Raw genomic sequence first — 26,680 nt, forward strand, 5'->3', positions numbered from 1 at the left:
AGTTAATCTGTCAGTAATCTCTGGTTGTGAAATCTCGGAGAAAAAAAATTAGGCAATGTTTATGACTGATCACTCGCTCAGAGAGGCAATTGCTGCAGAGGGTCTGTTGTTCAGCAATCACAGGAAAAGGCAAGCACCTTTGTGCAGAGTTGGGGAATAGAGCCGGGATAAATCCATCCTGTCGCACCAGTGCAGACCCTGCGCAGGCCAGTTAAAGCTGTGCTTCAAGGACTCTCTGTCTATGAAGTACATGGGAAATCTCCCTGTTTGGGACTGTTCCCAGAGATGAGTCCTGCACTACAGTGTCACCATGATGCTACGAGCTTGATGCTAGTTAAGTCACAACAAGCCGTCAAGAGAACGGGATGCCCACGATCTGCTCCCAGCCTGCTCCGACGCACTGTCACTGTGCCTCCATCTCCCCATCTGTCTGATGAGGCTAATAACCCCCCAGTACCTCTCCTGTTTGTAGGGAGCCTCCGAGAGTTAATGCTTCCAACACATTCAGAGGTCCTTGCCATGACGGGTGCTTTTAGCAGAGCATTATTAATGTTGGCGAAGGGGCTGGGCTGACATCTTGGAGGAATAATGTGTGTTGTGTTATCCGCAGAGTAAACAAGCCCCCCCACCCCGGGGACTCAGCTGGCTCTGCCTGCACTGCTGCATCCCAGTGCCTCGACTCCAGCTGGGGAGGAGAGCAGACATTCACATGACTGTCCTTTGCTTTCCCTGCCTGCTTTCCTTCCGCAGAGCCGCCGAGTGCAAGCTGTCCTGTTTGCACTTCCCAGTGCTCCCTGTGCCTAGAGATGAGGGGGCTGGATTTGGGACTCCTCGCAGACGGCCACTTTTGTAACGGCTTGTCAGTCGCTTGGGCCGGATTTGCACCGACGGCCAGGAGAAGAAAGGACTTGGCCCTTTTTTCAATGTCCAGAGCGATTCAGTTTGCCGACAGCGTGGCAGTTTCAGGTTGTGTTTGGCTCAGGTGCACGAGCTGGGAAGTGACTTTGAAGTCCTCGAGCCATCAGTCATGCCAGAGGCAAAGCACTGCCAAGAAAAGTGACTGAGTGCATGGAGTCAATCCTGGGGCGGTGTAAATCGGCCTGCCTCCCATTCATTTCCAAGGCGGTGCACCCGCCTGGCCCGTAGCTCTGCGTCGCCTTACACCCGCCTCTTTGAACATAATAAGATTACTCTTTGACGGAAGAGAAATCGATTTGTTCCTACCACCCTGACAACCGTGGCACAGTGAAAGGATAACCTGCCTTAGACCGACAGTGCCCGAGACAGCTTGTGTCAGCGCGAGGGGACCGGGAATGGATTTGCTCTGGCACCACGGCTACGGAGGAGCCGTGAAGACACCCCTGCAAGTTGGGGTCACCCGCTACCTTTTAGGGCCGCAGCAGCTCGATTCAGTGGTGTCAGGGGACTTAGGCTGCGGCCAGCAATCCAGCGTGCAGAGGGCTGGGTGGGACCTGGTGGGTGCAGAGAGGCTTTGCAGGAGAAAAAGGAGAGAGAAGGGGTCTCAGAGGGAGCTGGCCTTCGTCAGCCACAGGTCTATCTGTGAGAAAAAACAGAGGCTCTTTTAGGGAGTATAAGAGAGTGAGAGCCTAATTTGTGTACTCTGAACGAGCTGCTGGAGGTGCTGATCTCCCTGCCCAGAGCTCTGAGGGAGGGAGATTGGGCTCTTGAAGTTAAAATTAGGTTTGTTGAATATTCCTCCCCCTGGCTGATGGCAGCGGCTGGTTGCGTTGCACCACAGCTGAGTCACGAAGTCCTCCCAAGCGCTGGGGGACTGGTCCCCGCCATGGGTAGTGGCAATTAGGTTTGCTGCAGTGACACTGACGCTTGGATGGGCGAATTAGGCTCTCCATGGAGCTGTTGGGTGTGATGAGCCTGAATCAAAGGGTTTGGTGGTACTTAATCATAGTACAGTAGTTGTCATCCTGTATAGACGATAGAGGAGATAAGTCACGGTGCAGCACTGCTGAGAACGTGGCTTCATTTCACCACCTGCCACCAAGGTGGAGCTGCTGGTCAGGGCTGGAAGACGTCTGCCCCACGTCGGCACTGCTGCTCTGGGATTGCAGTGGAAGCTGCAATGCTGTGATGGTCCCTGTGAGGTGGCGTTTTCCTCCGAGGAACTCACAGTGCCTATACCAGCCTTTAACTAACGACAGTGATGCTCACAGGAGGACAGCAGGAGGTTTTGCTTGCTTTCAGGCAGGTGAAACCTTTGTTCGAAGTTACAGAGACAGCGTAAGGCGGGACTGGAGTTGGAGGCAGGAACCCCGTCTCCCTGTTTCTGGGCTTTCACTGTGAAATCATGAGACTTCAGCACTTCCTGAAGTTTTTCTGAGCTGTGTCTGTAGCACACAGTGCCTGGGTGAAGAGCTCAGTGTCGTCAAACCTGGGTGTAGCACTGACCCTGCGGCGCGTGCTGGTGGTTGGGTCTCACTGCAGGATCGTGCAGCTGAGCCAAACCCCGGCTGTAGCGTTGCCTTTCTGGCAGCCTCCCGTGAAGTGCCTCTGTGCCTTGTCCCCCTTAGGAGTTGACCTCCAGAGAACTGAGGAGGTGAAGGCGTCAGCCAAAATGCGCCAGGTTGACAGCACTGACCAGGTCTTCATCCTGCGGCCACGACCTAGCTGCCATGCCTTAGCGTGAGGGATGGCAGAGGCTCCAAGCCGCACCGCGCTGGGAGGGACGAGCTCGCAGGTTTGGCCGCGTGGGGACTGCTGGGTAAGATGAACCCATCTTGGTGGTATCTGGGGACACTGCAGAAGGCTGCTTGGCCACACGGCTTTCTCCTGGTGGACCGCTTTACCGCAGCTGCAGGGGACACACATGGGAAGGCAGCGCCTGCCATAAGCAGGGTCAGGTTTTTGGCGTTGTCGCGCAAGTGGGGGTGTGCCAGCACCGTGCACCAGTGGGTTAATCTCTCTGCCGGCCCATTGTGGGGGTGCACTGTAAAGGTAATGGAGCATTCATAAACACCTCTTACAGGGCCATCTTGATGGTTGTCAGTCACCGGCGCCATATGGCGGGTGTGTACAGTAATTTGCCCTGTAAATTCCCTTATTGTGCTGTTTATCTCTCCAGATCGGCCACTGGCACGTTTCCGAAGGACTCAGCATGGACAACAGGATCTTCTCCTCCAACATATCAGACAGTCTGTTCAACACCACACTCATTGTCACCACCATCCTGGTAAGTGAGGGGGTCACCTACAGTTCCCATTAGCTCTTTGCCAGCCCAATGCTTAGGGGTGTCAATCAGCTAGGATATTATTCCTTCTTCCTACCCCCCTCAGCCCCCAGCATGCAGCATTGCACACTGATTTCATAAAGAACAGACGATCAAATCTCTAATTACAGCACTGAGGACAATCCATGACAGTGTAATTAAACTCAAGTTGATGTTTCATATGGAAATTATATTTGATGAGTTCAGAAGCAGCTGGGGAGAGGGCTGGGATGGGGCTAAGTTGCCATTTTACATTTATCTCTGAATGATGTTCCTGTTTTGCGTACAGCTGCTAAGTTGGAGTGGACAGTTGTCCCTTCTACCCATAAAATTACTGAAATTGGCCAAGATGGGTACAACTTTTATGAACCAAGACTTCACATCTACAGGCACCACTGTCCTTATTCAACAAATTCCCCTTCCATGTTCTGCCTGTCCTGTGATTTTTTTCCAGTACCTCTGCTCCTTCCTTAAAGACACTCAAAATTCTGAAGAACTCTGGGCACTATTTCTTCATGTCCCACAAAGTTTGTTGAAAAGGGGGACAAACTGAAGAAGTGGCTATATGCCAAGAGAGGCTGGGATCTGTATGTCCTGCCGTAACTCGGGGCAGTCACTGGGATGCTCTGGCATATGCCAGGTGGAAACAGCCCCCAAAGCCTGATCCCTTAGCTCTGCTTCATATCCTAAACTGGGATAACTCTGCTGCACCTCCAGCACATCCCTGACACAGCAGGGACCAATGAATACCAGCGTAGAAACAGCTCTGTTAGCTTTACACCGCCTGGGTTCCCAAGTGATTAAACCAGCTTTTTGTATCTCTTACACCCTAGTCGAGGGGGATATATCGGGATGGGAAGTTGGCCTGGGTGCCCCTTATATGAGCCTCTGCCATCCCGGTGCTACCAGGGAGCCCACTGCCCTCTCTGCCCTGTGCTCGGCACCGTGCTGGTGGGACGCCTCGGCTAAGATGGGAATGACAGCTGCCCAGTTTCAATGCAGGAAAACCCTTACTTAATGCTGAAGTGGAACCATCAGGAGCTGGAAGGCAATGACCGCTACGAGGGCTTCTGCGTGGACATGCTGAAGGAGCTGGCAGAGATCCTGCGTTTCAACTATAAGATCCACCTCGTTGGCGATGGTGTGTATGGAGTCCCTGAGGCAAATGGCACGTGGACAGGGATGGTCGGGGAGCTGATTGCTCGGGTAAGTGAATTAGCTGCTCTTTTTAACTGTGCTCTAGTGGGACTTGGCAATGAAAAGCCCTGATGCTTTATTAAGTGCTCCAGGATGATAAGGATGGATGGGGGTTTTAGTCCATTTGTGAGACTTTGACCAGAGGATCTCTGTTTAACGTGTTCTCCAAATGGCAAATGTATTTGTCGTGTTGATGTGACAGCGTGTGAAGTAGAGCAGGAGCCAGGGCCCCGGGCGCTCTCGGGGGTGCTCACTTTGTTGGAAGGGAGGCCTGGACCCCGGGGTCCCTGCGTAAGAGCTTGAAACAGAATGGATTATTTTTTTTCCACAGTGGAAAAATTAATGAAAACTTGAAACAGGAAAATATGCAGGCTCTGGCAGGGGTTGGTAGAAGCTGAAGAAAAATTACAAAACCACACTGTTTGGGAGGGAAACAAGTAAGAATTGCATTTCTACCCAGAAAAGTTTGGGCAGATTCATTTCAGCTCCTTAACTTTGAGTATTGTTTTTGGAGAAGAACATTTCTTGTTTGCTTGAAGCGTGTGGATCGAGATCTTTTCACAGCTCTGCTTTGCAGTGTTGCCGCACAGCAGCTAGACTGAAAGCTGAAGGCTTTTGCTGCGTTTGACAACAATTCTGCGTACGTGTGTGCTCAGTCAGCCTGTACCTCCCTCCCTGCTCTTTGTGTTCCTCCGCAGCTAAAGGTAGTCCTTCCCCAGGGATCCTGAAGCTTAAACACAGTTCACGAAGTGCTCCGAGATCCTTAGTAAAATAGGCTTAGCCAAAGCTAACATTAAGATTGATGTTATTTAAACCAATACTTCTTCGCTCACCGATTGCTATGCTGCCTTGTTATTACTGAAGCGCCTGTGAGAACCCAGCGACAGTTTCTCAGCTGGTGGCAAATCCACAGTGAGGTGTATTTATGATAATCCACACCACTGTGTGAGAGGAGCCCCTGAGCCACCCCATCATTATCCTCACAATAGTGGCACATCCTCCTGCAAAGCGGAGGAACGAGGGCCTGAATCCCTCCCCTGCGGCTCCAGGCAGGAGTCTGGGGCTCCCGCTGCAGCTTTCCTCCCAGCTGCGGGATATGAGTGAGCATCTCTAGAAGATGCCCACCGGCATCCGTCTGCTTCTTCCCCGGATGGCAAAGGGGACCTGGCTGACACTCGTCCTACCTTAGGAGCTTCAGCTGAGTGTCTAAAGTCAGGTGGGACAACTCTAGCTCTAAAAGACTTGCTGAGGGTCAGGAACAGGGCACGGTACGGACTGGAGGTCCCTCCTGAACTAGCGCCTTGTCTCCTGGGTCGCCCTTCCCCGGCAGAGTGATAGCTCTCGATGCCAGCTGAGATCCCACCTCCGTCTGCTTCTTCTAAAGAGCCTTCTGTACCGTTGTTTGCAAATGCTCTGGGCTATTGGCATAGTTTTTATACACATCTTTCTCTGTGTATATATATACACACACACACAATTACAGTTCTGCAACATTTCTTTTGGGAGGCAAGAAGGAAGGCGCAGAGAGCAGCGTGTGATCTATGCAAACAAAGGAAGGGAACAGCCGTCAAATTTTTGGCCTACTAACCTTGGCAGTGCCTCTCCATTAAATGGGAGCTTCTAGAGGGTTGTTTTTCTTTAGTGGTAAGTGTTTTAACTTCATCTTCACATGGAAACCAATTGTTTCTTCTGCAGCTCGAGCCTTATTTGGGAGGATTTTTACTTCTGCTTCAGCAGGGCAGAGCTGGCAAAGCCTGTGTGAGGCTGAATCAAAAATTGGAGAAAAGAAAAAGCTTTCTCTGCTTTGTTCTTCCTAGGGCCTTTAGAGTCGTTATAATGGCTTCAGCGAGTTTTTGATCAGTCCCAGGGACTGGCACTTTGGATCGGGTCAGCTACGGCAGAGCTGCCGGTGTGCACGCTGTTGTGTTTATTCAGGGCTGCTTGGGACGTTGCTTTCTGAGATCATGTCACCGCCCAAGGGGTTCCTCTTCTTCCTTGACAGTCAGCCCCCAGGGGGGTTTGTCCTCGGTTCCAGCCCCTTGTTCATTCCCTATCCCACTTCAGGACCACTCGAAGCAGAAGAGCCAGCAGATCCTATGTTGGGTGCACACATTCCTTTCACTGCATTTATCCCTCGGGCACCTTTCTCCATACAGCCTTTAGCACAGAGAGGGCATCAGTTGGGACACAAACCTATCACAGGGGTCAAAACTTCCCAAATCCTACACAAAAGAAAAGCTCTGCACGTGTGTCTCTGTGCAATGCTGTATTATTGCAGGAAAGTGATCCTTCCTTGACCCTGATCAGCTGTTAGAAAGTAAGGTTTGACTCACATGCACTTAGTGTGCAGGGCAAGAAGGTCAGAAAATTATCCAGCTCCATGCAATACCTTTCCTGGGTTTTTTGTTTGGTTTTTTTTGTAATCCCCCTGTGGCCCTGAATATCCTCAGAGCAACTATAGGCTATATGGGAAAAGTGTTTCATTTTATTGCTTCTAAATTAACTAGCTATTGATTTATTCTTAAGTGTTGAAAATTCTATTACAGCTAATTGTGCACTATGATATGATTGAGAAGGATGCAATATAAACATAAATTTGTTGTTGACCCAAATTCACCAGTACATATCTTATCGACCTGCTCACAAAAATAATTAAGAGCTGAGGAAGAGGGGGACTGGGATGGCTTGGGGGATTAGTGGAAGAGCTGTAGAGACTCCTGTGTCTAGGTCAGCAATCTGACTTGTCATCAGATCGGGAAACCTGTACACTTTGTGATCAGCCAGTGGAGATTTGGCTTGGGAGAAATCACTTGGAAGGACTCGAGCCCGTTCTTCAGTGAAAGATGTCACAAACTCAGAAAACGCTGAGCTAATTGGTCCCTCTGTGCATGCAGGGCAGGGAGGCTGAACACCCTGCTCATTCCTTGAGTGAGCAGGGGAGTAAAGCCGCTCTCCGGCCGGGGCAGATTTCCCCCGTTAGCCTTGCTGGCTCTCGCGCAGACGACTGCAGGCTCCAGCAGTTCGGCTGACACCGTACACGCGTGCTATCCATAACAAGCAAACAAGGGGGAACAGCAAATCTTCCCGTCTCCTATTCTTTGGCATCAAAGCCTTAGGGGACAATAGGGCTGGAAGAATTACGTCTTGCTCCTTGCCGCTGCAGTACAGTCTCTGGCTCAGAGTCCCTGATGGTTGTCTGGTCTTCCCTTTCTCTCTCTCCAGCTCATCCTCAAGCTGAAATGAATTTGCTAGTCTGATACAAGCCAATGAATGTATTTTCATGGCAACGAGATAGCCTTGTTCCGCCACGCCTGCATTTGCTGTCTTGGTAGCGTGGTGCCCTGGTGGCTGTGCTCAGTGCCGGTACATTGGCTCACAGCAAGCCGTTGGCACTCGGCTCCCTGGCTCCTCCCTGAGGAGATGGGCTTGTGTCTGAGAGATCCCTCAGCAACAGTTTCTGATTTTACCCATCTCAGGAATGTCCCTGGAGAATATTGCTGAGCTAAGAGGAGATGGTGTGGTTTGGTTTTGCCAGGAAGCTTTGATGGCAGGAATCCGATGCTGTAGTTTTGCTAAAAGACCTCCCAGAAACCTCCCTCTGATACACCCGGGATCAGGACCCTGTCTGATGCACGAGGTGACTGTCCCCTCTGCCGAGGACCTGTCCCACTCGGCTGCGGCAGGCTGCAGGGGACGGGAAGGACAAAGCAGCCCCAGCAGGAGCACACTTTGTGCAGACTGGCTGTGTGTTTTGCGCAGCCTGAATCAGCTGCCCAGGCTTCCTTCGGCATTGTTTAAATAACATATCACGTTTGGTGATGGTAACACAGCAGATCCATGAGTGTTTTGAGAGCAAGCACATCTGGGCGAGGCTGGTGCTGCTGTAGAAGGCGCCTTAGGGTGCACAGAGTGAGGAGGGGGTGATTGGGGACAGCGAGCTCCTGCTTTCCCCTTCTGCACAGGATCATCTCGGGAGGGAGACGTTGCGGAATAATGCCAGACCTTTGGTGTCTGCGTCAGTGGTTTGAATCTGGCCGAGATTACTGGTGATCTAAGCTCTTTTTAAAGTGAGGGAAATGAAGCTGTCCATCTCGTGGAAGGGTCTGGCCTCAGGAGCAGCAACGCCAAGAACTGAAAGGACCCTAAAGCTTTGGGGTGATGGTTTTTCCAGCTTCCTTGCTGGTGACCAGGTGGTGCTTTACAATCAGAGGCCCTCTCCCTTCAACTGCTCCAAAGATGGGGAATGGCAGGAAGGGGAAAGAAGGAAGAAGATATTTCAAAATTGGCAGAGTCCTGCTTTCCACTCGGCAGTGGGTGTTGGTGTTCAGTGAGAAAAGCTGTGCGTGGGTGAAAGGAGGGAGGGGGAGTCTGTTTGCACGCTATCGCGCTGGCAAGCGTGACATGGGGGGGCTCGAGAGGGTGGGGAGCGAGGGGGAGTGTGGAAGTGAGGAGGCGTGGGTTGTTGAGCAAACACAGCGAGGGTATGGGCAGAGAGGTTTGCATTGCGCTGTTGATTTTGTCAAAATCACACACAAGATGGTGGGTGTGGTGTGAGGTGGTTAGGTCTCGCTGCTGTTCCCTGCGGGCTTAGGGTTCCCGTTCCTGGTGCTTCACCTTAACTGGCTTTTGCCATGGGCATGGTGAACACCTGGCACAGACTTTTTCTTCCCACCCCTAGAGATGGTCCAGGTGAAGAAAGATGGGTGGAGGCAGACTTGAGGCTGACATCTGCACTGATTGCTGGTCATCCTATCCCTGACTGTGGCTTAAATGGAGGGCTGCAGCCTCCAGGGTTTTCAGGCTGTCACTTTTCATATCGCTGAATTCGTGCATGTCCTTAAAAAAAACCCCAAACCCGCCAGTTTTGAGTGACCCTCATCTGGCCCTGCTTTTAAATGCAAGAATATGCATCCGAGCACACACCCTGGCTGCCGCTCGCTCCATCAGGAGGAGCTGCACAACCTGAAATAGCTCCTGTCAAATCAGATGGACAGCTGGAGCAGAAACAATCAGTACATTGATCCGGCAGCCGAGCCGTACCTGTCGTGCCGTGGGACAGATCTGCAGATGCAGAGAGACTGCTCTGTCATTGCCACGGTGGTGCGGGAGCCGCTGCCCAGGTGAGCAGGCTGCAGCCAAACTGCCATGCAGTGGCTGCTGCTTATTTCACAGAGTTGCACAGAATAGCAGAGATCTTCTGGAGATCATCCAGTCCAACCCCTGGCACAAAACAGGGTCACCTCCGGCCAGGCGCTCAGTACCACATCTGGATGGGTTTCCAGTGGGGCAAGCATCTGCAGCAGCAGTGCTGATGCTGACGGGTCTGCACTGGGGGTAATAGCTGGTGGTCAGGTGGGTCCTGGAGGTTGAACACTGATTTCAGCTTTCTAGAAGGCCCTCTAAGCATGGGGGCAGTGTAAGAAATAGCTTTCCCTGGCCTTGGCTGCGCTGTCAGGGCTCTGTGGGCAGTGCTGGTGAGAATGACGCTCTCATGTGCACCCAGGGCATGTGGCATCCAAACTGCTGTTCCAGTCAGGGACTCCTGCTCCTGGAAGAAATTCCAGCCTTGTGCTCCCAGAGCTGTCCTTCAGGCTCGTTTTCCGTGTGTTTGACACAGAGACAGCCCAAAGACGTACGCCACTTGGACTTTCTCACTGTGTTTTGTTTCCGTAGCTTGACAGGAGGTTGTGAATTGCTGTGGGGCTGGAGCAGGGTCGGTCTCCCAGCTGGTACCCCATGCCACGGGAGACTTTGGGGGGATCCTCTCTGCCCGGGCTGAGGGCTGACATGAGGCCCCATTCATCACCGTTAGTGCCGAGACGAGCCTTGTCAGCATCTGCAGCGAGGAGGCGGCTGCCTCCTCCGGACTGGCAGTCCCTGCAATTTGCTTCCTAAGGCTGCTTAATTGTTGTTCCTCTTCAGGAGCCCGGCTCAGCCCCCGTGTTTAACATCCTTTCCAGTGGCAGCATAAGCCTGTCTGCTAATGCAGGCAGATCCCACGGTTAACGCCAGGTATGGTGGTGGCAGCTCATGCTTTTATCTCAGACACCAGCCCACCTGGGCTTCCTCTTGCCTAGCGAGAGTTTGGCCTTGTTTAAGCAGTGCTTTGTTAAAGAAGTGTCTGTCTCTACTCCCAAAATGCTCTGGGTCTTTTTCTAAGCCTATTTCATGCTGACATTTATAGCTGCAACTGTGCTGGAAGGATGAAAATCAAGCAGTGTTTGCCCCCTCTTCTCCCCATCCTTTGCCTCCCGTTTTCCCTTTCCCCAGGGCCCAGTTGCAGAGTGCAGAAGCACAAAGCAAAATCCATTTCTTCCCCAGTGCATTGTTTAGCCTATAAAATGCCAAATCCTATCCGTGCTCCAGTGGGGAGGGCTGGAGAGCGCTCAGGTTTGCGGAGTTCCTCTGTAACTAAGATACACTGATCTCAGTGAATCACAAGAAGTTTTGTGAACATCAGGAAACAAAATCGAAAGCATGAAATGGATGATATTCAGGCAGAGAATACATTGCATGCCATTCCCAGATCAAAGTTTATTGCTGTCAGAAATCAGCTCTTAACTCGCATGACTTCTGAGCCTGCAGAGAGAGAGAGAGAGAGAGTCTTTGACAGAGCACAGCCCCAGCTAAAGCCACGAGGTGCCAGGTCTCTGCTGCAGGGAGCTCCGGCACAGGAGAAAGCCGATGTGCACATGCACAGGTTAGAGCAGGCTGCGAGCTACTCTAGCTCTGATGCTGGCAAAAGTCCTGAAAGGGCAGAAGTTGACCAGGCAGGGGATGAGCGGAAGGAAGGAAATCAAATCTAATGGAATGGCAGGACCCTCTGAAGATGAGAGGAGGGACCCGGGCACAAAACCTCTGTGCCCAGGGAAGGCGGCTCTGCTGTGCTGAGTTTTTGCTCCATAGGCAAAGGGAGGGGGATGGATTTGCATTATATTTTGCATAGGGAAGAGCAGCTTTCAAGATGCTGCTGCCTACATGATCTGGAAGGGTCCCAAAGGACGATAATTGAGGGAATAACCAGAGTGCACAGATTTCCCTGGTGGCATCCATGTCCCGCCCCTGAGAAGGTGGCGGGGACGAGGCGAGGGACGGTGACTTAGCTGGGTAAACCTGGGGGCCACGCCGCTCCTTTATATTGGCCCCTGGATGGGAATGGAAATGTCCTGAGAGGTTTTGCATGAAGCACCTTTGATGCAGCATATTTACCATCTATCTAGTCTACGACTTTGCTGGTAGAATTGTATTCAGTTTGGAGGACTGGGAGAAGAAATCCGTTGTTAGAATAAGCTGTATCTTCACGAGGGGCTTTGCTGGAAGAGCTCTCCCCAGGACAATAGTACCTGCAAACCCTTTTAAGTATGGACAAGAAAGGTTTAGGAAGCTTTAGGCTTTTCTTGCAGATAAAATTCCTCACATGCCATGTTCCACAGATGAACTGATCCCATCTTAGTAATCTGCTGGTGTTTACATAGAGCTCAACTGCTCATGCACCATGTTGTGATTATTGGTGCCTTCTAAAAACCCTGTGGGTAAATGTCTGGCTAGGCAGAAATTCTCCCCCACTCATAACTCGTTCCAGACTGAACCTCCTAGGAATCTGTAATAGCTGCTTGGAAGCAATTGCAAAAATCTGGCACTGGGCCTGTCCAGTAAAGCAGTCCTGCATGGACTGTGAAATATCACCTTCTCCGTGACCCCCCCTTACTGGGCAGGCTTGCAGATCACCTTGCCTTTCTTTTCTCTTCCCTTTCCTTCGTCCTGCAGGCTCCAGCAGTGATGCTCTTCCCTCTTGTAACTCCAGCCTTTCACTGGCCCTTCCTCCCAGCCTGCCTTTAAGTGGGCAAGTCTGTTTGGGGACGGGGACAGGGCGGGGAAGACCCCTTGGCAAAGCTCTGCCAGGAGGTGATTAGTCCTCTTAAGGAAAATGATGCAAGAGCAGCAGGGTCAGAGAGCGTGGCAAGAGTGATTCACCCACAAATTTGCCTTTGTGCGGCGCATTTACAACTAGCGGAAGGATCTAGGGCAATAAGCCACATATTTTATTGGGTCTTTGGGCCTGATGGTGCCTTGGCTTCTGCGCAGACCTTATGAAACTTAGGGACAACAAGTGCAAATAGCTTTTCTTTCCCCCCCTTCTCTTTTTCCACTTGCATAATCATCATCCTGCAAAGCAGGCAAACAAATGTGTAAGGGAATGGAGGAGGTTCATTTTTACAGAAAGCAATTACAGACATTAAAAGAGCTATAGTAATAAAAATAATATTTAAAATTCAAATCCCTTATCTATATTACAAGGGTATTAACATTGGAAGACATTCTTTTTTTTTTTTTTTTTTCCCCCGATCTCATTTGCTTTGCAAGTCAATCTGGAAATTTTTATGCCAGTCCTCTGAATTTTGTGGAAACTGATCTGCAATTTTGGAAGTCTGGGTTGGCAGGCTTGTAAACTTCACGACTCAGGGTACAGGGGTAATGATGCTGCTTTGTTACCCTTTCCTACTTATGGCGCTTGCAAGTAACAGTCTTGTCTGGAAGGGGACAGCTCTGTTCAACAGGGGCTTTGGAAAGGGGAGGTTGTATCTTCCTTAGATTAGTACAATATTTATTGTCTCAGTGGCTCTTGTTTTGCCAGGTCTTAAAGCATTCAATTAATAGAAATGACAATCAGGCTGTGAGTGCTTGGGGGCAGGGGCTGCCATTTTGTTCGCTGTTAGTACAGCTCCTAGCACAGTGGGCTCCCCACTGGGAACTTTGTGCTTTTCCAACCTGTAAGTATAGAGATAAAAAGGCCCAGGTGAGGAAGGGAAAAATGGGGAGAATGGTCTGGAGCACAAGGTGGGTTAAACTTTGGAGTGTGTCTGAGCAGGGCTTATGCAAAACCCACATGGGGAGAGGGATGCAGGAGCAGAGTCCAAACCAGTGGACATCACCAGCAAAACTCCCACGGTTTCCACAGAGCCTGGGTTTTGCCCCACAGCAAATGCACCCCATCCCAGAAAGATGGGACATCCATCCTCCGGGAGCGGGTGGCCCCGGGCATGGCTCTGCTGCTCTCCCTGCCCCGCGGCTTTCCCGGGCTCAGGGTCCTGATCTTCTCTGCTATCCTTTCTCTCCAGAAAGCCGATTTGGCCGTGGCAGGGCTGACGATTACTGCGGAGCGGGAGAAGGTGATTGATTTCTCTAAGCCGTTCATGACTTTGGGAATTAGCATTCTCTACCGAGTTCATATGGTAAGAGACTTATTTTATAACCGTTTATGTCCCTCCATTATTTGCATGCAAACGTGCCTAGTTATAGAAGAAAAATGAATGACTCATAAAAATATTTTGATTTCTTATTTAAACGCAAATGTGCTCGACCTTTATTCCCTCCTTTCCTCTGTCCTTCTGCCTTGTGTCAGCTTGGTGGATTCGATTCCCGTTGTTCAAACCCCCAGCTCTCTTGGCTCCCCTTCCCCATCCTCCCCGGGCACACGGCACTTGCTGGCACGGCGAGGGGCCGTGAGCAGAGCCCTGCCAGATCGGTGCTGTCAGGGGAAGTGTGGGTACATGTCAGCTTGTCTGGGTCTGCTTCAGGCACAGCGAAAGCCATAGGATGGCTTTAGCATGGCTTTGAGCCCGCTGTGGTGAGGTGTGCTAAGGGCGGGCTAGCCTGGACGGGTGCAGCAGCCCAGCAGCGCAGCCGGGTGGGTCCAAAACTGCAGCAAACACGGCTTGGGAGTCTCCATCCACTTGCACTTAGTGGGGAGACTGCCTGGGAGGCTGAGCTAGGACATCTACACGTGCACCTAGTTGGTGTCGGGGCCCAAATGCCCGAATCTCAGCTGTGTTCCCAGCCTCTGTGGTGTGCAGCCTTGCTGCCCTCTCACATCGGAGAATAAGATCAGGCCAGGAAGGTATCTGGGATCGCTTCCTTTGCAGTGACCTCCTGTAAATGCTCTACATGCAGCTCAGCCCTCTGCTTTCTTAATCCCAGGCAGGTAAAGGGAAAAATGGCACTGCTCGAGTGGCCCAGGGCACTGCCCTGGGGCAGGCAGGGTGGCAGGCTGAACTCCGCCATGGGCAATTATTTCCTTGCCCCGCGTGGGCTCCGTTTCTCTGCTCTCAGCCCTTCTCATTTGCCTCCTCTCAGTTGTTCACCCTAAAGATCGGAAGGCCCTGCAGCCCAAGGAAGGCTCCTTACTCTTAGGGTGCTTCCCCGCCTTGCACGGGTGCTCTCAGCCCCCCTTGCTTCTGCGTTGGCCAGGTGGGAGCGAGAAGGGAGGCACGCCGTTGTTTAGCAACTAGCTCTGGTTCTCACTCCACCGCATTCGATAATCTTTTGCAACTCCAGTGGCGGCAGTAGCGTGGTTAGCCGCTGCCGCCCGAAAGGCAGGTCAGGCATTACGTGGTGGCTGTTCAGCAACATGCGGGCCTGGGGCTCGGAGCACAGCAGCCGTGGATCCGCCCAGGGGATTCACGTGTGCAAGCGTGTACGTGGCTTTGTGGTGTGTCTTTGCTTAGACAGCGCTTGTTGTCTTAAATTCTTGTAGATTCTCTTGTATTCCCATTTTCCGTTGTTCTAGCTTCTTCCTGAAGCTCAGGAGAGGACAGATTTTCCCCAGCTACGCCCACACGGGCCAGGCAAAGCCTCCGGTTCCCCGGTGTCACAGGAGGCGAGCTCTGGCAGCCAGGTCCTTTGCAACAGGATGTCATATTATTCCCAGTCTGCATTTTGGAAATGTGCTCCGTACAGTGCCGAGTGTGATGCGAATTACAGTCTTGGTTTCCCGTCAGCTCAACAATAGCAGCCAAAAGGATAAAACAATTAAAGCTGCCTCTCCCAGCCCGCTCCTCCCCCCCCCGCCCCCATTCAGGAGGCTGTTAAAGATGCAGCGTTTGGTATGAACATAAACAAACTTGCGCATACATCTCTCTGTGCTGACTGGCTCCTGCCAAGAACAAACAAGTAATTAAAATCTAGTTAAAATTGTTTCCTCTGGTATATGCAGAATTTAGGACCAATGACTTAATGGATCGAAAAGGGTCAGACTCTTCAAGATCCTGGAAATCAGATGTAACTGTCCCTTCCCCGCTACACTTGCTTTTTCACACCACCAGCTGCCCCATGGATCCGGGAGGCGTTTCAGCCAGCGTCTCTTGGCTCGGATTATAATTGAGTTTCTTGCTTTCTTGGACGCATTTTTAAAGTTTGGGGATTGAGTACCATGCGTGCTCTGCCTCCAATTTACACCATAACCTTCAGCAAGTCCTTTAACGAGGCATCATTCCCTGAACAGCGTGAGGCTGATGTCGCTCCCTCCAGAGGAAACACAGGAATATTGGTGCAGGGTTTGCATGTGATCTGCTCTATAAGTACAAGGCATTTGCTGCTGCCTCTGTGTGAGCTCAATATGAATGTGTCTGACACGTCTACTTAGAGTGTAAGTTCTTCAGGGCAGGGACCATCTGCTGCTTGCGCCAGTACCGGAGTAACGCAACACAGCCGTGTTCCAGCCTGCCCTTCAGGCATTTACCGAACTGAACAGGGTTAATAATTACATTCTTAAAAAGTGTTTGGCAAATAGCGCCCTGCCGTCGGTCAGGACTTCGTCTTCAGCTGCCCGATGAAGGACCCAGTTAGGACTTTGAGTAGCGGAGCTGAGCAGTGACCCAGGCAGGCTTGCAAGGGAGACGCAGGGCATGTTCCAGGTCAGGTCACCCCGCAGCGTGCCCTGCTTTACTGCATCAAAGCCATGAGGGGCGATGGCAGGGGAAGCCTGGGCTCGTGCCCTCCCCAGGAGCAGGGAGGTCTCCCCGGCAGGGAAGCTTGGAGCCCCCTCTTCCTTCTCCAGCACTTGGCCCTTCTTTGTCCGGACCTTTCCTGCTTAGCTTGAGGAAAGCGTCTAGGAGTGGTGTGGCAATTAACTGATGAAACTGGTAAATATTTATTTAACAAGGAAAGGCAAGATAGCTAATTGCTCTGTTTTCCTTTAAGGATGTTGTTTGCAGAGCAGCGGAAGGCAGCCCCACAGCCCCAGCTGCTCCTATCCCCTCCCCTACCTTCCCTTCCCCGCCCCAACAAACATCTCTGCAATGTCAAAAATTGCGCTGACATATGTTAATCACAGCACAGATCAGACGTAGCCTAATAAATAACCACAAATAAATCTCTTGCTGAGGAGTTGCCTCCACGCCCTGGTCTCCTCCCAATATGATGACATTTTATTTTAATTTCCATGTAACTCCAGTGGCAACTGATTTCTCCTCCCTTTCTCCTCCCCACCCTGCCAACCCAGCCACCACAGTGCGTGTGTCTCTTATCACACATAACCAAATATGGCAGCTTTAAATGGGCCTGTCATTTTTCTCAATTTCACTTGTTGTGATATAATCAAGTATGGATTTCTGACACGGGGACTCTAATAGGCTTTCTGACTTGCAGGCTGCTAAGAGAAAAGGCTTGCTTTGTTTTATTATGTTCCCGTTCTGACCAGCTGGTGGGACCTGTGGAAGGCAGGAGATGGGTGACGAGTCCTGAGCAGTCACTCTGCTCGGCAGAGGGCTGAAATCAAGTGCCCAGTGCCATTTCTGCACAGAGGGATGTTGAAAGTCAGGTTTATTTGTAGCATACGCATGCTTTTGCTCACATACCTGCCTCTATGGAAGGGAACGAGGGACTAGTTAGCACGTGATTCTGGCTCATCAGCGCTGAAAGTCCTTGCTGTGCTCTTCCTTAAGATGAGAAAATGTAGATTTGGTGAGTACACTGGAAGAGCTGAGTTGAGGCCAAGTGAACTGAGGCTTAAAGTGTTTCTACTTGATTGCTGCAGAAGACACAAAATGGGAAGGACTGAATGAATAGCTCCTTCATTCCAGCCAGAGGAGGCTTGACAGCTGAGGCAGAGGAGCCGAGAGGAGCTGGGCACCCCTCCTGACAACCCGTGCTGCTCTGCCAGCAAGCTTCCCGCTTCACTGAAGCAGGGACGGGGGCAATCGCTGGCCCCAGGCGTGCCCGGGACCCTGGTACGCATTGGCCTGTCAGTTGTGGACCATCTGGTGACCCCAAATTAGGCTCAGGATTCACAGCAGCCTATACTCGGGTTTTGCTTATCAACTCCAGAGAAAGGACTCTGGAGAGGGAGGGATCTGGATCTGCGCCTGGATCAGACGCGGTCATCCTAGAACATACACGCTTTGTTTTGGTGAGACCAAATACACTACAGTTATACCTAGCACACATCAACATTTCTGCCTTTCCAGGCTGAGTTTTCTTGCTTTCCCTCTGACTTACAGAGACGGAAGAGAGTTCTCTTGCCTGCCTTTTTTAGGGACAAACGTCCATGAGAAATGGCAGAGGTAGGGCTGACTGTTTCTGCGAGAGGGAACAGGCGAGCACGGGGGACCATTCCGACTGTGTGTGTGTGCAGGGCAGGCAGGGAGGCTTAAGGTCTCTTAAGGACCCGAACACAGACAAATCCAGGACCATGCCACATAGCTTTGCTCCTCTTCCCGGATGTCCTGCACGTTCAGGCTCTTGGATCACCAGTATCTGCCCAGAAAACTGGTTCTCTCTGGCTGCAAATGAAGACTTCCAAGAACGACTGAGGAGGGTAAATGAATCTCTCCTGCTTCCATCTGAGGATTTGCAGGAGGCCTTCATCAATTATTGGACATTTTGAACATTTCTATTCCAGGAAAAATAGCTCTTCCAATTAACAAAGCTGTATTGGGACCGGCTAAAAATATCTGACAGACTCCAGATATTGTCATTCCCATCTTCAAAACAGACAGATAAGAAAGAGTTTGTGCCCTCCATGGGAACAGAATATCTTTATTCTTACCCACAACTGTGAATGAAAAGAATATGTAGCAGCAGCCTGAAAATGACTGTAGCTGAAAAGAACCAGAACTACTACTGCTGCAAAGTCACAGGAGAGAGTCATTGCCAAGCCTGAGACTTAAAGCTTCCAACGCAATTTCCTTAATGAGCGTAATTTATTGACAAACTGCCCCAGAAACATAGAGAAGACATCAAGGCCTTAATTACAGAAAGGAACTTTGTTACAGGAGCATCTCACAAGGGAGCCTCAGCTGAGGCAGCGCCAGTGCCTGGGAGTTTTCTGCCAGCTCTGGGATGCTGGGGAGAGATAAGCTTCCTGGAATGATCTTCTGCTCAAGAAGCTCCAGTTTTCTTAGCTGAGGGCAGATGGTGCCCTTCGCACCTTGCTGGTTCCCATTGCCTCATTTCATTCTTGAGAGTGCAAAACACCTGTGAAAGAAGAGAAGCAGCTGAGCCAGTTTAGCTCTAGATGAAAAAGGGAACCAGGGGCCTGCGGGGCACCCAGGAAAGCCATGCGGTCGCTAAAGAGAAGAGCTTTGACATCGCCTACCTTTGGCTTCCTCCTGGCATCAAGAAGTCCATGACCACCTGGATGGGATCAGCAAGAAGTGCAGAGGGAGCGCGCCTTGGAGCCTGCAGACTTGTGAGATGGTCTCGTCTCTGTGAGCTAGTGAGAGGAGCTCCAGCAAGGTGAGCAAAGGATGTTACTGGAAATGCGAGTCCCTCTGGGATGCTGGGGGTATAGTTTCCAGCAGTGTCTCTGGCTCTGAAAGCCTTTGGTTTGGGCCCAGATGCTGGCTGTAGCAGTCACTTGTCTCTCTCTGGGTTTTGGGGAAGAATATAAGGAAAAGCAGAACACAGCAGCAATTGACCCAAAAAGGGAAAGGGAAAAAGAAGAACATAGTATCTTTCACTGTTTGTACCTCAACTGCTTATACCAAGCACAGTAAGATAACCTGGTGTGGAAGAGAGACCTTGTCTTAAAGAGGCACTCTGGAATTATACCCAGGAGAACCTGAACCTTTGCTTGGGAAGTGACTTTTAAATTAAGCTGAAAATGGGCGCAGGGTGGTCTGAACCACTGATTCTTAACTCATCCATTTGTTAAAAGGCTTAATAAGCCAGATTCTCTAAAAATGCTACTATATATCCCAAGCTCAAACTCATCTTGTCCTTAAGGATACAGGGATAGGATGTTATGGTGCGGTGGTTCTTTACTTCATGCAGGGCAGAGTTTGCTGTAGAAGGTTTCTGAGATGTTATGGTCCCAGCTGGTGACTGAAGCTGAGAATATCACAGTATCCTAGGTATTTTTAGTGCAGGAAGATTTTTGTGCAACAGCTATTGCCTTTTCTAGCAACAACTTAGTCTTCAGAAGAACTACCAAGACCTTGTGAAATTCAGGTTTTGCATAAGATTAGGAATACTTCAGTAGTAAAACAGTGTTTTTTAATGGAAATGGAATTTAAAGTGCTGGTCTGAGTCTGGGGAAGGAATAAAAAAAAAAGCAGCTGTGCTTCCTGGGGACTTTTGTGAAAACAGAAAATTATTCACCACCTTTGGATTAAGCACAGCTCTAAAATATCAGGACTCTGGTCTTTGATGGCTCTGGGTTTGCCATGGCAATTGAGGTTAGGTGTTATTTATTACCAGCTATTATTAGTTTATGTGGTGTCACAGACAGGCAGGGTAAGGCAGTGGACTAGGGAAAAATGAGGCCTCTGTGTGTCAAAGATGATCCCCGGCAGCAGCTTTTGTGTAAAGCGAGCAACCTACAGAGGAGCAGCTGCCGTGCTGCAACTGCTGGGAAACGGCTGCTGGAGTGAACTGCGTTGAGCAAACAGTGATAGATGTTTTCAGCACACAACAGAGCAAGGTGCCAGCAAGAAATACGTTGACAGCCTGGCCAAGATGTGATAAAAGGCTGTTTCCATTCTGACTTTACAGTAAAAGCCTTCATAGGACCTCTGACTCGTGGGCAGCTTCCCGGTTGCAGGTGCTTGGGGAAACTGTAGAGCTTGAGGTTTTGTGACGCCAGGAGTGGCTTTGTGGTTTGGGGCAGAAGATACAGGCTCCTGTGAGCCAAGGGCTTATATTCCCACAGGGTTAACGTAAGCCTTTAGCCCTGTGTCGGGAGTTGCGTGCTTTTGCTGGGAGCCTTTCAGAGGAGACGGTAAGGAAAGAAGATGCCTAAGGTAGATGAGCATTGCCCAAACGCTTGCGGCGTTCGGGGTGGGAGAGGTGTGTCAGGGGTGCACAGTGCTGAATGAAACAAAACGCTTGCTGCTCCACACGGGGATTGTAATTTGCACGGAGAGCAAGAACACTTCTTTAGTCCTGTGGCTTGTGCTCTATTTTTACCTCTCCCCTTGTCCCCCACAGTGGCATTGAGTGTGCTTGACACCACCAGTGTCTGTGTTGCAGAGGAACTGAATACGCAGAGGTGGTGGTGGTGGTGGGAGAAGTACGCTCACCAAAATGGGAGGTGTTCAGCTTTTGAGAAACTTCACCTAGAAATTAATCCTCCCTTTGCACAAATTTTGCTACATTTGACAAGATTTCAGCGGTGGCAGTGTCCTTGTGAAAATTCAAGGTACTTTGAGTGAAGATCAACAAGCTTTTTCTAGCAGTGAGGCCTTACTTTTCAAGGAAAGGTGGTTTGCCGAGAAAAAACAGGAAATTCTGACGCATCCTGGAGATAAAAATACCGTGTTCCCTGAGATAAAAGTAATAATTTTATTGGGTTTTGCAGAGAAGAAACATTTCAAGGCTGAAGAAAGAAAACCAGAAATATTGCAAACGTCTCTTTTTTTTTTTTCTTTTTGTGCTCAAAAATATTTTCTCCCCACTCTGCTTCGTGCAAAGGATCCCACCCACCTCTGAGCTCGGGTGTGCTCTCCTGGGGGAGCCCCCTCCTGCCCAGCAAGCGTGGTGTGCAGCCTGCTTGGGTGGACAAGGGCTCCAGACGGGGACTTCCCCATCGGGGGGCAAGGGGTGCAGCACATCCTACCATGGGGAGGGCAGAGCACTGCGATTGTCTCGATTTTTTTTTTTTTTTTTTTTTTTTTTTTTTGTTTCCCTATCAATTCACCTCTTTCTTTGCCTGGAGGAGCAAAAGTGGTTGAGGTGGGGAGAAGAATAGTCTTAGGAGATGAATCGCAGCGGGGAGATGCTGCAGGATTTGGTCATTTGTTGCATTTGCTGTCACCCGTTTCCCCTGCAAGGCTTTTGCAAAGCCCCATTTATTTTATTTCCCTTCTGTTGCTCCCATCCATTGTCAGCATCGGGGCAGGTGTGTTTCTTTCTGTTGTTTTCAGAATGGACTACTTAATTTGTAGAAACACAAGCAGGTCAAACTCCTTTTCGTTTCTCTTCCAGGGCCGCAAACCTGGCTACTTCTCATTCCTGGATCCCTTTTCCCCTGGCGTCTGGCTCTTCATGCTGCTCGCCTACCTGGCTGTCAGCTGTGTCCTCTTCTTGGTTGCTCGGTAATGTGACTGGCAGTGCCTTTTCCTTCCTCGCGGTGCCATCTAGCGTCCCGCTCCCAGACCCGGGGGGGGACGCAGGGTGAGGGGCTGGGCAGGGGGACACAGGGACCTCCACCAGGCCACCGGCGTGGTGGGGGGAAGAAGTGTCCAAGCCCTCTGCCAGCTGGGGACTGGGGCTTTGCCGCTGCGTGCCCATGCAGGCACGTCACCGATGCATATGGCAGCCCTGGGGTGGCCGTTGGCACGGCTGTGACAGGGTGGGCAGGAGCAGCGTGCTGCGATTCGGGAACGTGCTTGGCCACGGCGGTGGGCGCTGATGACGAGAGCTGCATGGGAAGGGTGGGAGGAGGTTTGGGAGTAGGGCTGGTGCTGTGCAAATGGTTCTGGTCCCTGTAGATGCTCGATCTGCAACAGGTAAACCAACCACTTGTCTTGACCAGGAAGGGTGGAGGCTGGCAGGTACCAGCAAATGCATTCAGAGATTATTAATTCCGAATTAATGCAAATTCCAGTAGTGATGTTTGCTTCCTCTGGCCCTGTAAAACCCAGTGTGTACAGAAAAAGAAAGTTCATTAATATCTTTCAACAGCCTCTTGGTTGATGTGCAGAGCCTCACTTGACAGCTCTCAGTTCCGTTTCCCTGTGACTAATTTAAATCAGCCTTAAAATATATCGCTGTGTGCTTGTCTGCAGCATGTCTCTCGTCGAGGCCCGGGGTCCGTGCTCCATTGCTGTCTTCCTTGACCTCCTAACAAACTGCTTATGGTTGGTGGCATAGATGGGTCTTTTCAGACAGAGTTGAACTGTGTCCCAGCAATGTGTACCAAAGACGTGCTCAGGGCTTGACGGCTCTTTCGGGACATGGTTAATACCCAATTCTCATTACAAAAATTGGAACTGTGCTATCACTCGGTCCCTTGGCATGGCTAAAGTTGTCATCCTGACAGGACTTTAATGGTTTCTTCGAATGCTGTTACAGCCTCAGAAATGTAGTTCTGAAGAAACCGTTGAATAATGCAGTCTGACACTCTCTGCAGACCGAGATTTGGTGCCTTTTTAGCCCCCTCCTCATGTTTTAAACATAATCTTCCAAAGAGGTGCCTTTACAAGGCTTCCTGCTGGAGAAGGGGGTTTGGACACTGCTCTCTGCCTTGCTCAGTAGTAAGGAGCTTTTGACCCTATGAACTGCAGAAGACTTTCCCAGATTTTTTTACTGCCAGTGCTTGATCCAACCATAGAAAATCTTCAAGAAATAACCTGTGCCTCCCTGGCGTCACAGCGAGGTAGGAGATGCAGAAACAAAAATAAACACCTTATTTTGGTTAAATGCTGTGTAAGCTGGCAGAGCCCTGCAGCTGTATTGGCAGTATCCCCAGAATGACCTTCCCAGGCACCAGCTTTGTTAACCATTAGCAATATAATGAACTGCAGCATAGGAATTAGAAGACTTTCTTAGCAACCAGAGAACTGAGGATTGGAAACAGCAAAAAAAGAGAGCTTCCGTGACAGGCTGTCAGTTATTTCAGATTGCCACCCCTGTCCTGTCCTAGTGAGCACTGAAAGTACATGGTGCTTGAAACACCAGCACTTGGCTTCAAACTAGACCTGGGACCTAGACCTTGCCAGGGCAATCAGCCCTTCTCAGAGAAACCATTTGCACCAATACAGTTATTTTTCTTGATGGTGTCATGCAGTCAGGTCTCACACTTCGCTTTTGAACTTCCCATTGATGCTCATTCTCCAGTAGGGATCACAGCCAAAGATGTTTGATTTCAATTTCACATCAAGTCTGTGCACATCTTGAATTATTGTTGTGGTTCTCTGCAGTATGAATTTGCACACAGAGCTCTAGCCTCCCCACAGCCCATGCCCAGATTTTCTGCAGAGCCTCTCAAAACTTTTGCAAATCTTTACAAGAAAGCCTCTGGCTTTTGAGTCTTAGAGCAAGCATTTCACACAGCTCTGAGCCCTGGGCATCAATTGACAGCAAAGAGTTTCCTCCTCAGAAAAATCTGCCTCCAGGAGAGTTAGGGCTTCACAGCTTTTGGTTTTTTTTTTTGTTTGTTTGTTTTTGGTTTTTTTTTTTTTTTCTCCAAAGTGCCCCATTTCCCAGTGAATTACCTGAGCTACCTGTTTCTTGTCATTTTAGATTGACACCATACGAGTGGTACAGCCCCCACCCCTGCTCGCAAGGCCGATGCAATCTTCTCGTGAATCAGTACTCTCTTGGCAACAGCTTGTGGTTTCCAGTCGGGGGATTCATGCAGCAAGGCTCCACCATTGCCCCCCAAGCATTATCTACGCGCTGTGTCAGTGGAGTCTGGTAAGGAGGTCTACCCTCCTCTTAAGCAAGGCTTCTCTGTGGATGTTTTCTGGGCAGAAGCAGATGGAGAGGCACAGGGTGGGGATGGGGATCAGATTCAGTCCATGGGGAAATCTCAGGTCACTGTCTTCGCTTCACCTTTCCCTAGGTGGGCATTCACCTTGATCATCATCTCCTCCTACACGGCCAACCTGGCGGCCTTCCTCACCGTGCAGCGGATGGACGTCCCCATCGAATCCGTAGATGACCTGGCTGACCAGACAGCCATCGAGTACGGCACCATTCACGGTGGATCCAGCATGACCTTCTTCCAAGTAAACCCCGTTCTTTTGCTAACTGGGGCAGGGGTGCAGAGGGCACCCTGTAATCAGGTTTGGATGTCACCCCAGCCTGTCATGCCTGTTTTATTCCAGTTTCTGGCATGGAGGGGACCTCTGGAGAGACCCCTGGCTGCTTGGTTGCGCAGGACTGGGCTAGATCCACAGTGGGTGACGGTGGGATGAATGGTGGAGGAAGTATGGCGGAGGACAGGGAAGGCAGGATTTTGTAATGCAGCAGCTGGCATGGTCTTGGGATGTTGGAGGACTAGAGTCAGGACATCTGTGCTGCACCCTGAAGCAGCAGATTTTCCTGCTTGGACTTAGAAAGCAACTTAACACTTGGAGTGCCACCACGTGGGTGGGAAAGTGGTATGCATCCCTGTGTCACAGTGATGACATAACATGCTCTTCAGCAGATGAGTGTCTGCAGTCAAATTTCCATGGGTCTCTATATGGGTTTGATGTGATCTTAGCTTTTACATGAAAGTGTCAGGTTGGGTAAGCAAAGAAACGTTTGCAAACCCCAGGTAGGCTAGCATATGTCAAATTGCTGGAGTCTGTCTGTGGTCAGTGGCACTGAAAACAAGTCAGTCAAGTGTATGAAAACTTATGTGGGCCATTTAGCCCAATTTAATTTTTATCTTCCCTGCTCTATTCAGAAGGGAAATAAATGAGTGAATCTTTTCTGCAGTGCTCTGAATGCACAAAGAACTGCTTGAGGATTATTTATTTATTACTTGTTGAAATTCCAAGAGGAGAGAAAGCTTTTCTCACTTTTTCCCCCCTCTGAGTCTGAACTGAATTGGGAAGCCTGAGAAATCTCTCGAGTGAGCCTGAGCTTTGCAGCCCAACTTTACACCCTTCAGGGGTTTGGCAAAAAGCTACTTTTAAGCAGAACGTTACAGCTAAAACGAGCTGAACAGAGCCCAAGTGACTAAGGTGGTTGTATACAAGGCACTTGCATACAAGGCACTTGCTTAGTTCTTTTCAGGAAGGCTTTCAAGTTTAAAATCCTGACTGTGGCTCTGCACTGCCTGGTGGGGTGCTAGAGTTGCTGGTATTGGAGAAGAAATTAGCAAAACATGTTCTTGTACCATTCGCAACGCTTGAAACTATGTTGGGATCCATGTGCATCTGGTGTAACAATGGTGGGTCAAACACAGTGATGTATTAAGCAGGCATGGCTGAGGCTGTCTTCACCATCCTTCGGTTCCTGGTTGCCTGAGATGTATGTCCACTGCTGAAGCACCCTGCCTTGTAAGCTGTCCTGGCAGCCGTTTCCCCTGATGCTCACACACAGGGTTACGGTTTAAAAGTGCAGTGAATTGGGAACAAACACACACCCTGTTCATCTGGCCCTTGCGCAAGTGACTGCACCCAGAGGACGGAGCTGGACAGATGAGGACAGTAACTAGGCCAGCAGCAGATTCCCTGAAGCTCTCTGGCATCGCTCACCAGCCACAGAAAACAAGCCCTTGGAAGTGCGATGGCGGGGGGTGCCTGGCAGCATGTCACGTACCTGCTGCCTTGGCCAGGAGGGGACGGGAGGTGGTGTAAGGGATTCCGTGCGCTGCAGAAATGCAAGCGTGAGGGGAAAGGGGCAAATTCAGGAACTCCTAATGTAGACCAGAGTGTGTTTATCTTCAGTCTTTGTGCAAGCAGGTTTCACTCTTTGCTCAGCACGGGCAAGAGAGATTAACCGTAGTTGGCTTTTCTCTCGATCAAACCAAGGTGGGTTCAACCACCAGCAAAGTCGGAGGATTTGGGGCTGGTTGAGCTTTAGTTTACTGTAGTCGATGAAAAGACTCCAGTTCTCTTGAGCAGGTACTTTGATTTGCCTCACAAGGGGGTGAGCCAAAATCTGGATTCAGGAAGCAACAAACTCCAAAGAGCTTTGGCGCTGCCCTCAGTTCCCTTCTCAGGGGGAAGGTGTCTGGCTCTGATGCTGGTGAACTGTTAAGCACAAGGTTCCGGTGACAGGCAATAGGGTGTGAGCTCTACAGGGAGCATTCGTTGGTTTAAATCAGCCAAGCACAAGCTATTTCTTCTGGCTTTTTTTGTGTGTTTTTGAAATACTGTTACGGAAACTACGTATTTCTCTAAAATTGAATTTATGCAAACACCTTTGCTGGAACCTATTGGAATTAGGTATGCATTTCATGCCCAGCTTTGCCAACAAAGTCTCAAATCCACCAAGATATTCGGGCCTCTAAATCTCATTGAAATAAATGGAGGTTAGGCATCTAAATCCTTTTTGAATCTGGCACCAAATCTGCTTTGACTCCTT

General features: G+C 50.2%; 1 protein-coding gene across 4 annotated transcripts in view; it reads left to right on the plus strand.

Annotated features, from left to right (window-relative positions):
- The window catches only part of GRIK4 (glutamate ionotropic receptor kainate type subunit 4), a 139,663-nt gene that overhangs the window by 105,855 nt on the left and 7,128 nt on the right, over nt 1-26,680 (plus strand). For 3 of the 4 annotated variants that reach the window (XR_005932999.1, XM_041125362.1, XM_041125364.1), the window contains exons 10-15: nt 3,098-3,205; nt 4,244-4,447; nt 13,558-13,671; nt 21,641-21,750; nt 23,900-24,073; nt 24,222-24,387. Coding sequence is in view for 3 of the 4 variants with exons in the window: in XM_041125362.1 (XP_040981296.1) it covers nt 3,098-3,205; nt 4,244-4,447; nt 13,558-13,671; nt 21,641-21,750; nt 23,900-24,073; nt 24,222-24,387 (876 nt within the window). In the remaining variant the exon portion in view is untranslated. The remainder of the gene's footprint in view (nt 1-3,097; nt 3,206-4,243; nt 4,448-13,557; nt 13,672-21,640; nt 21,751-23,899; nt 24,074-24,221; nt 24,388-26,680) is intronic. The other variant, XM_041125363.1, reaches the window with a different exon arrangement.

This window comes from Aquila chrysaetos, chromosome 8 (assembly GCF_900496995.4).
Source record: "Aquila chrysaetos chrysaetos chromosome 8, bAquChr1.4, whole genome shotgun sequence".
In the NCBI taxonomy this organism is placed as follows: Eukaryota; Metazoa; Chordata; class Aves; order Accipitriformes; family Accipitridae; genus Aquila; species Aquila chrysaetos.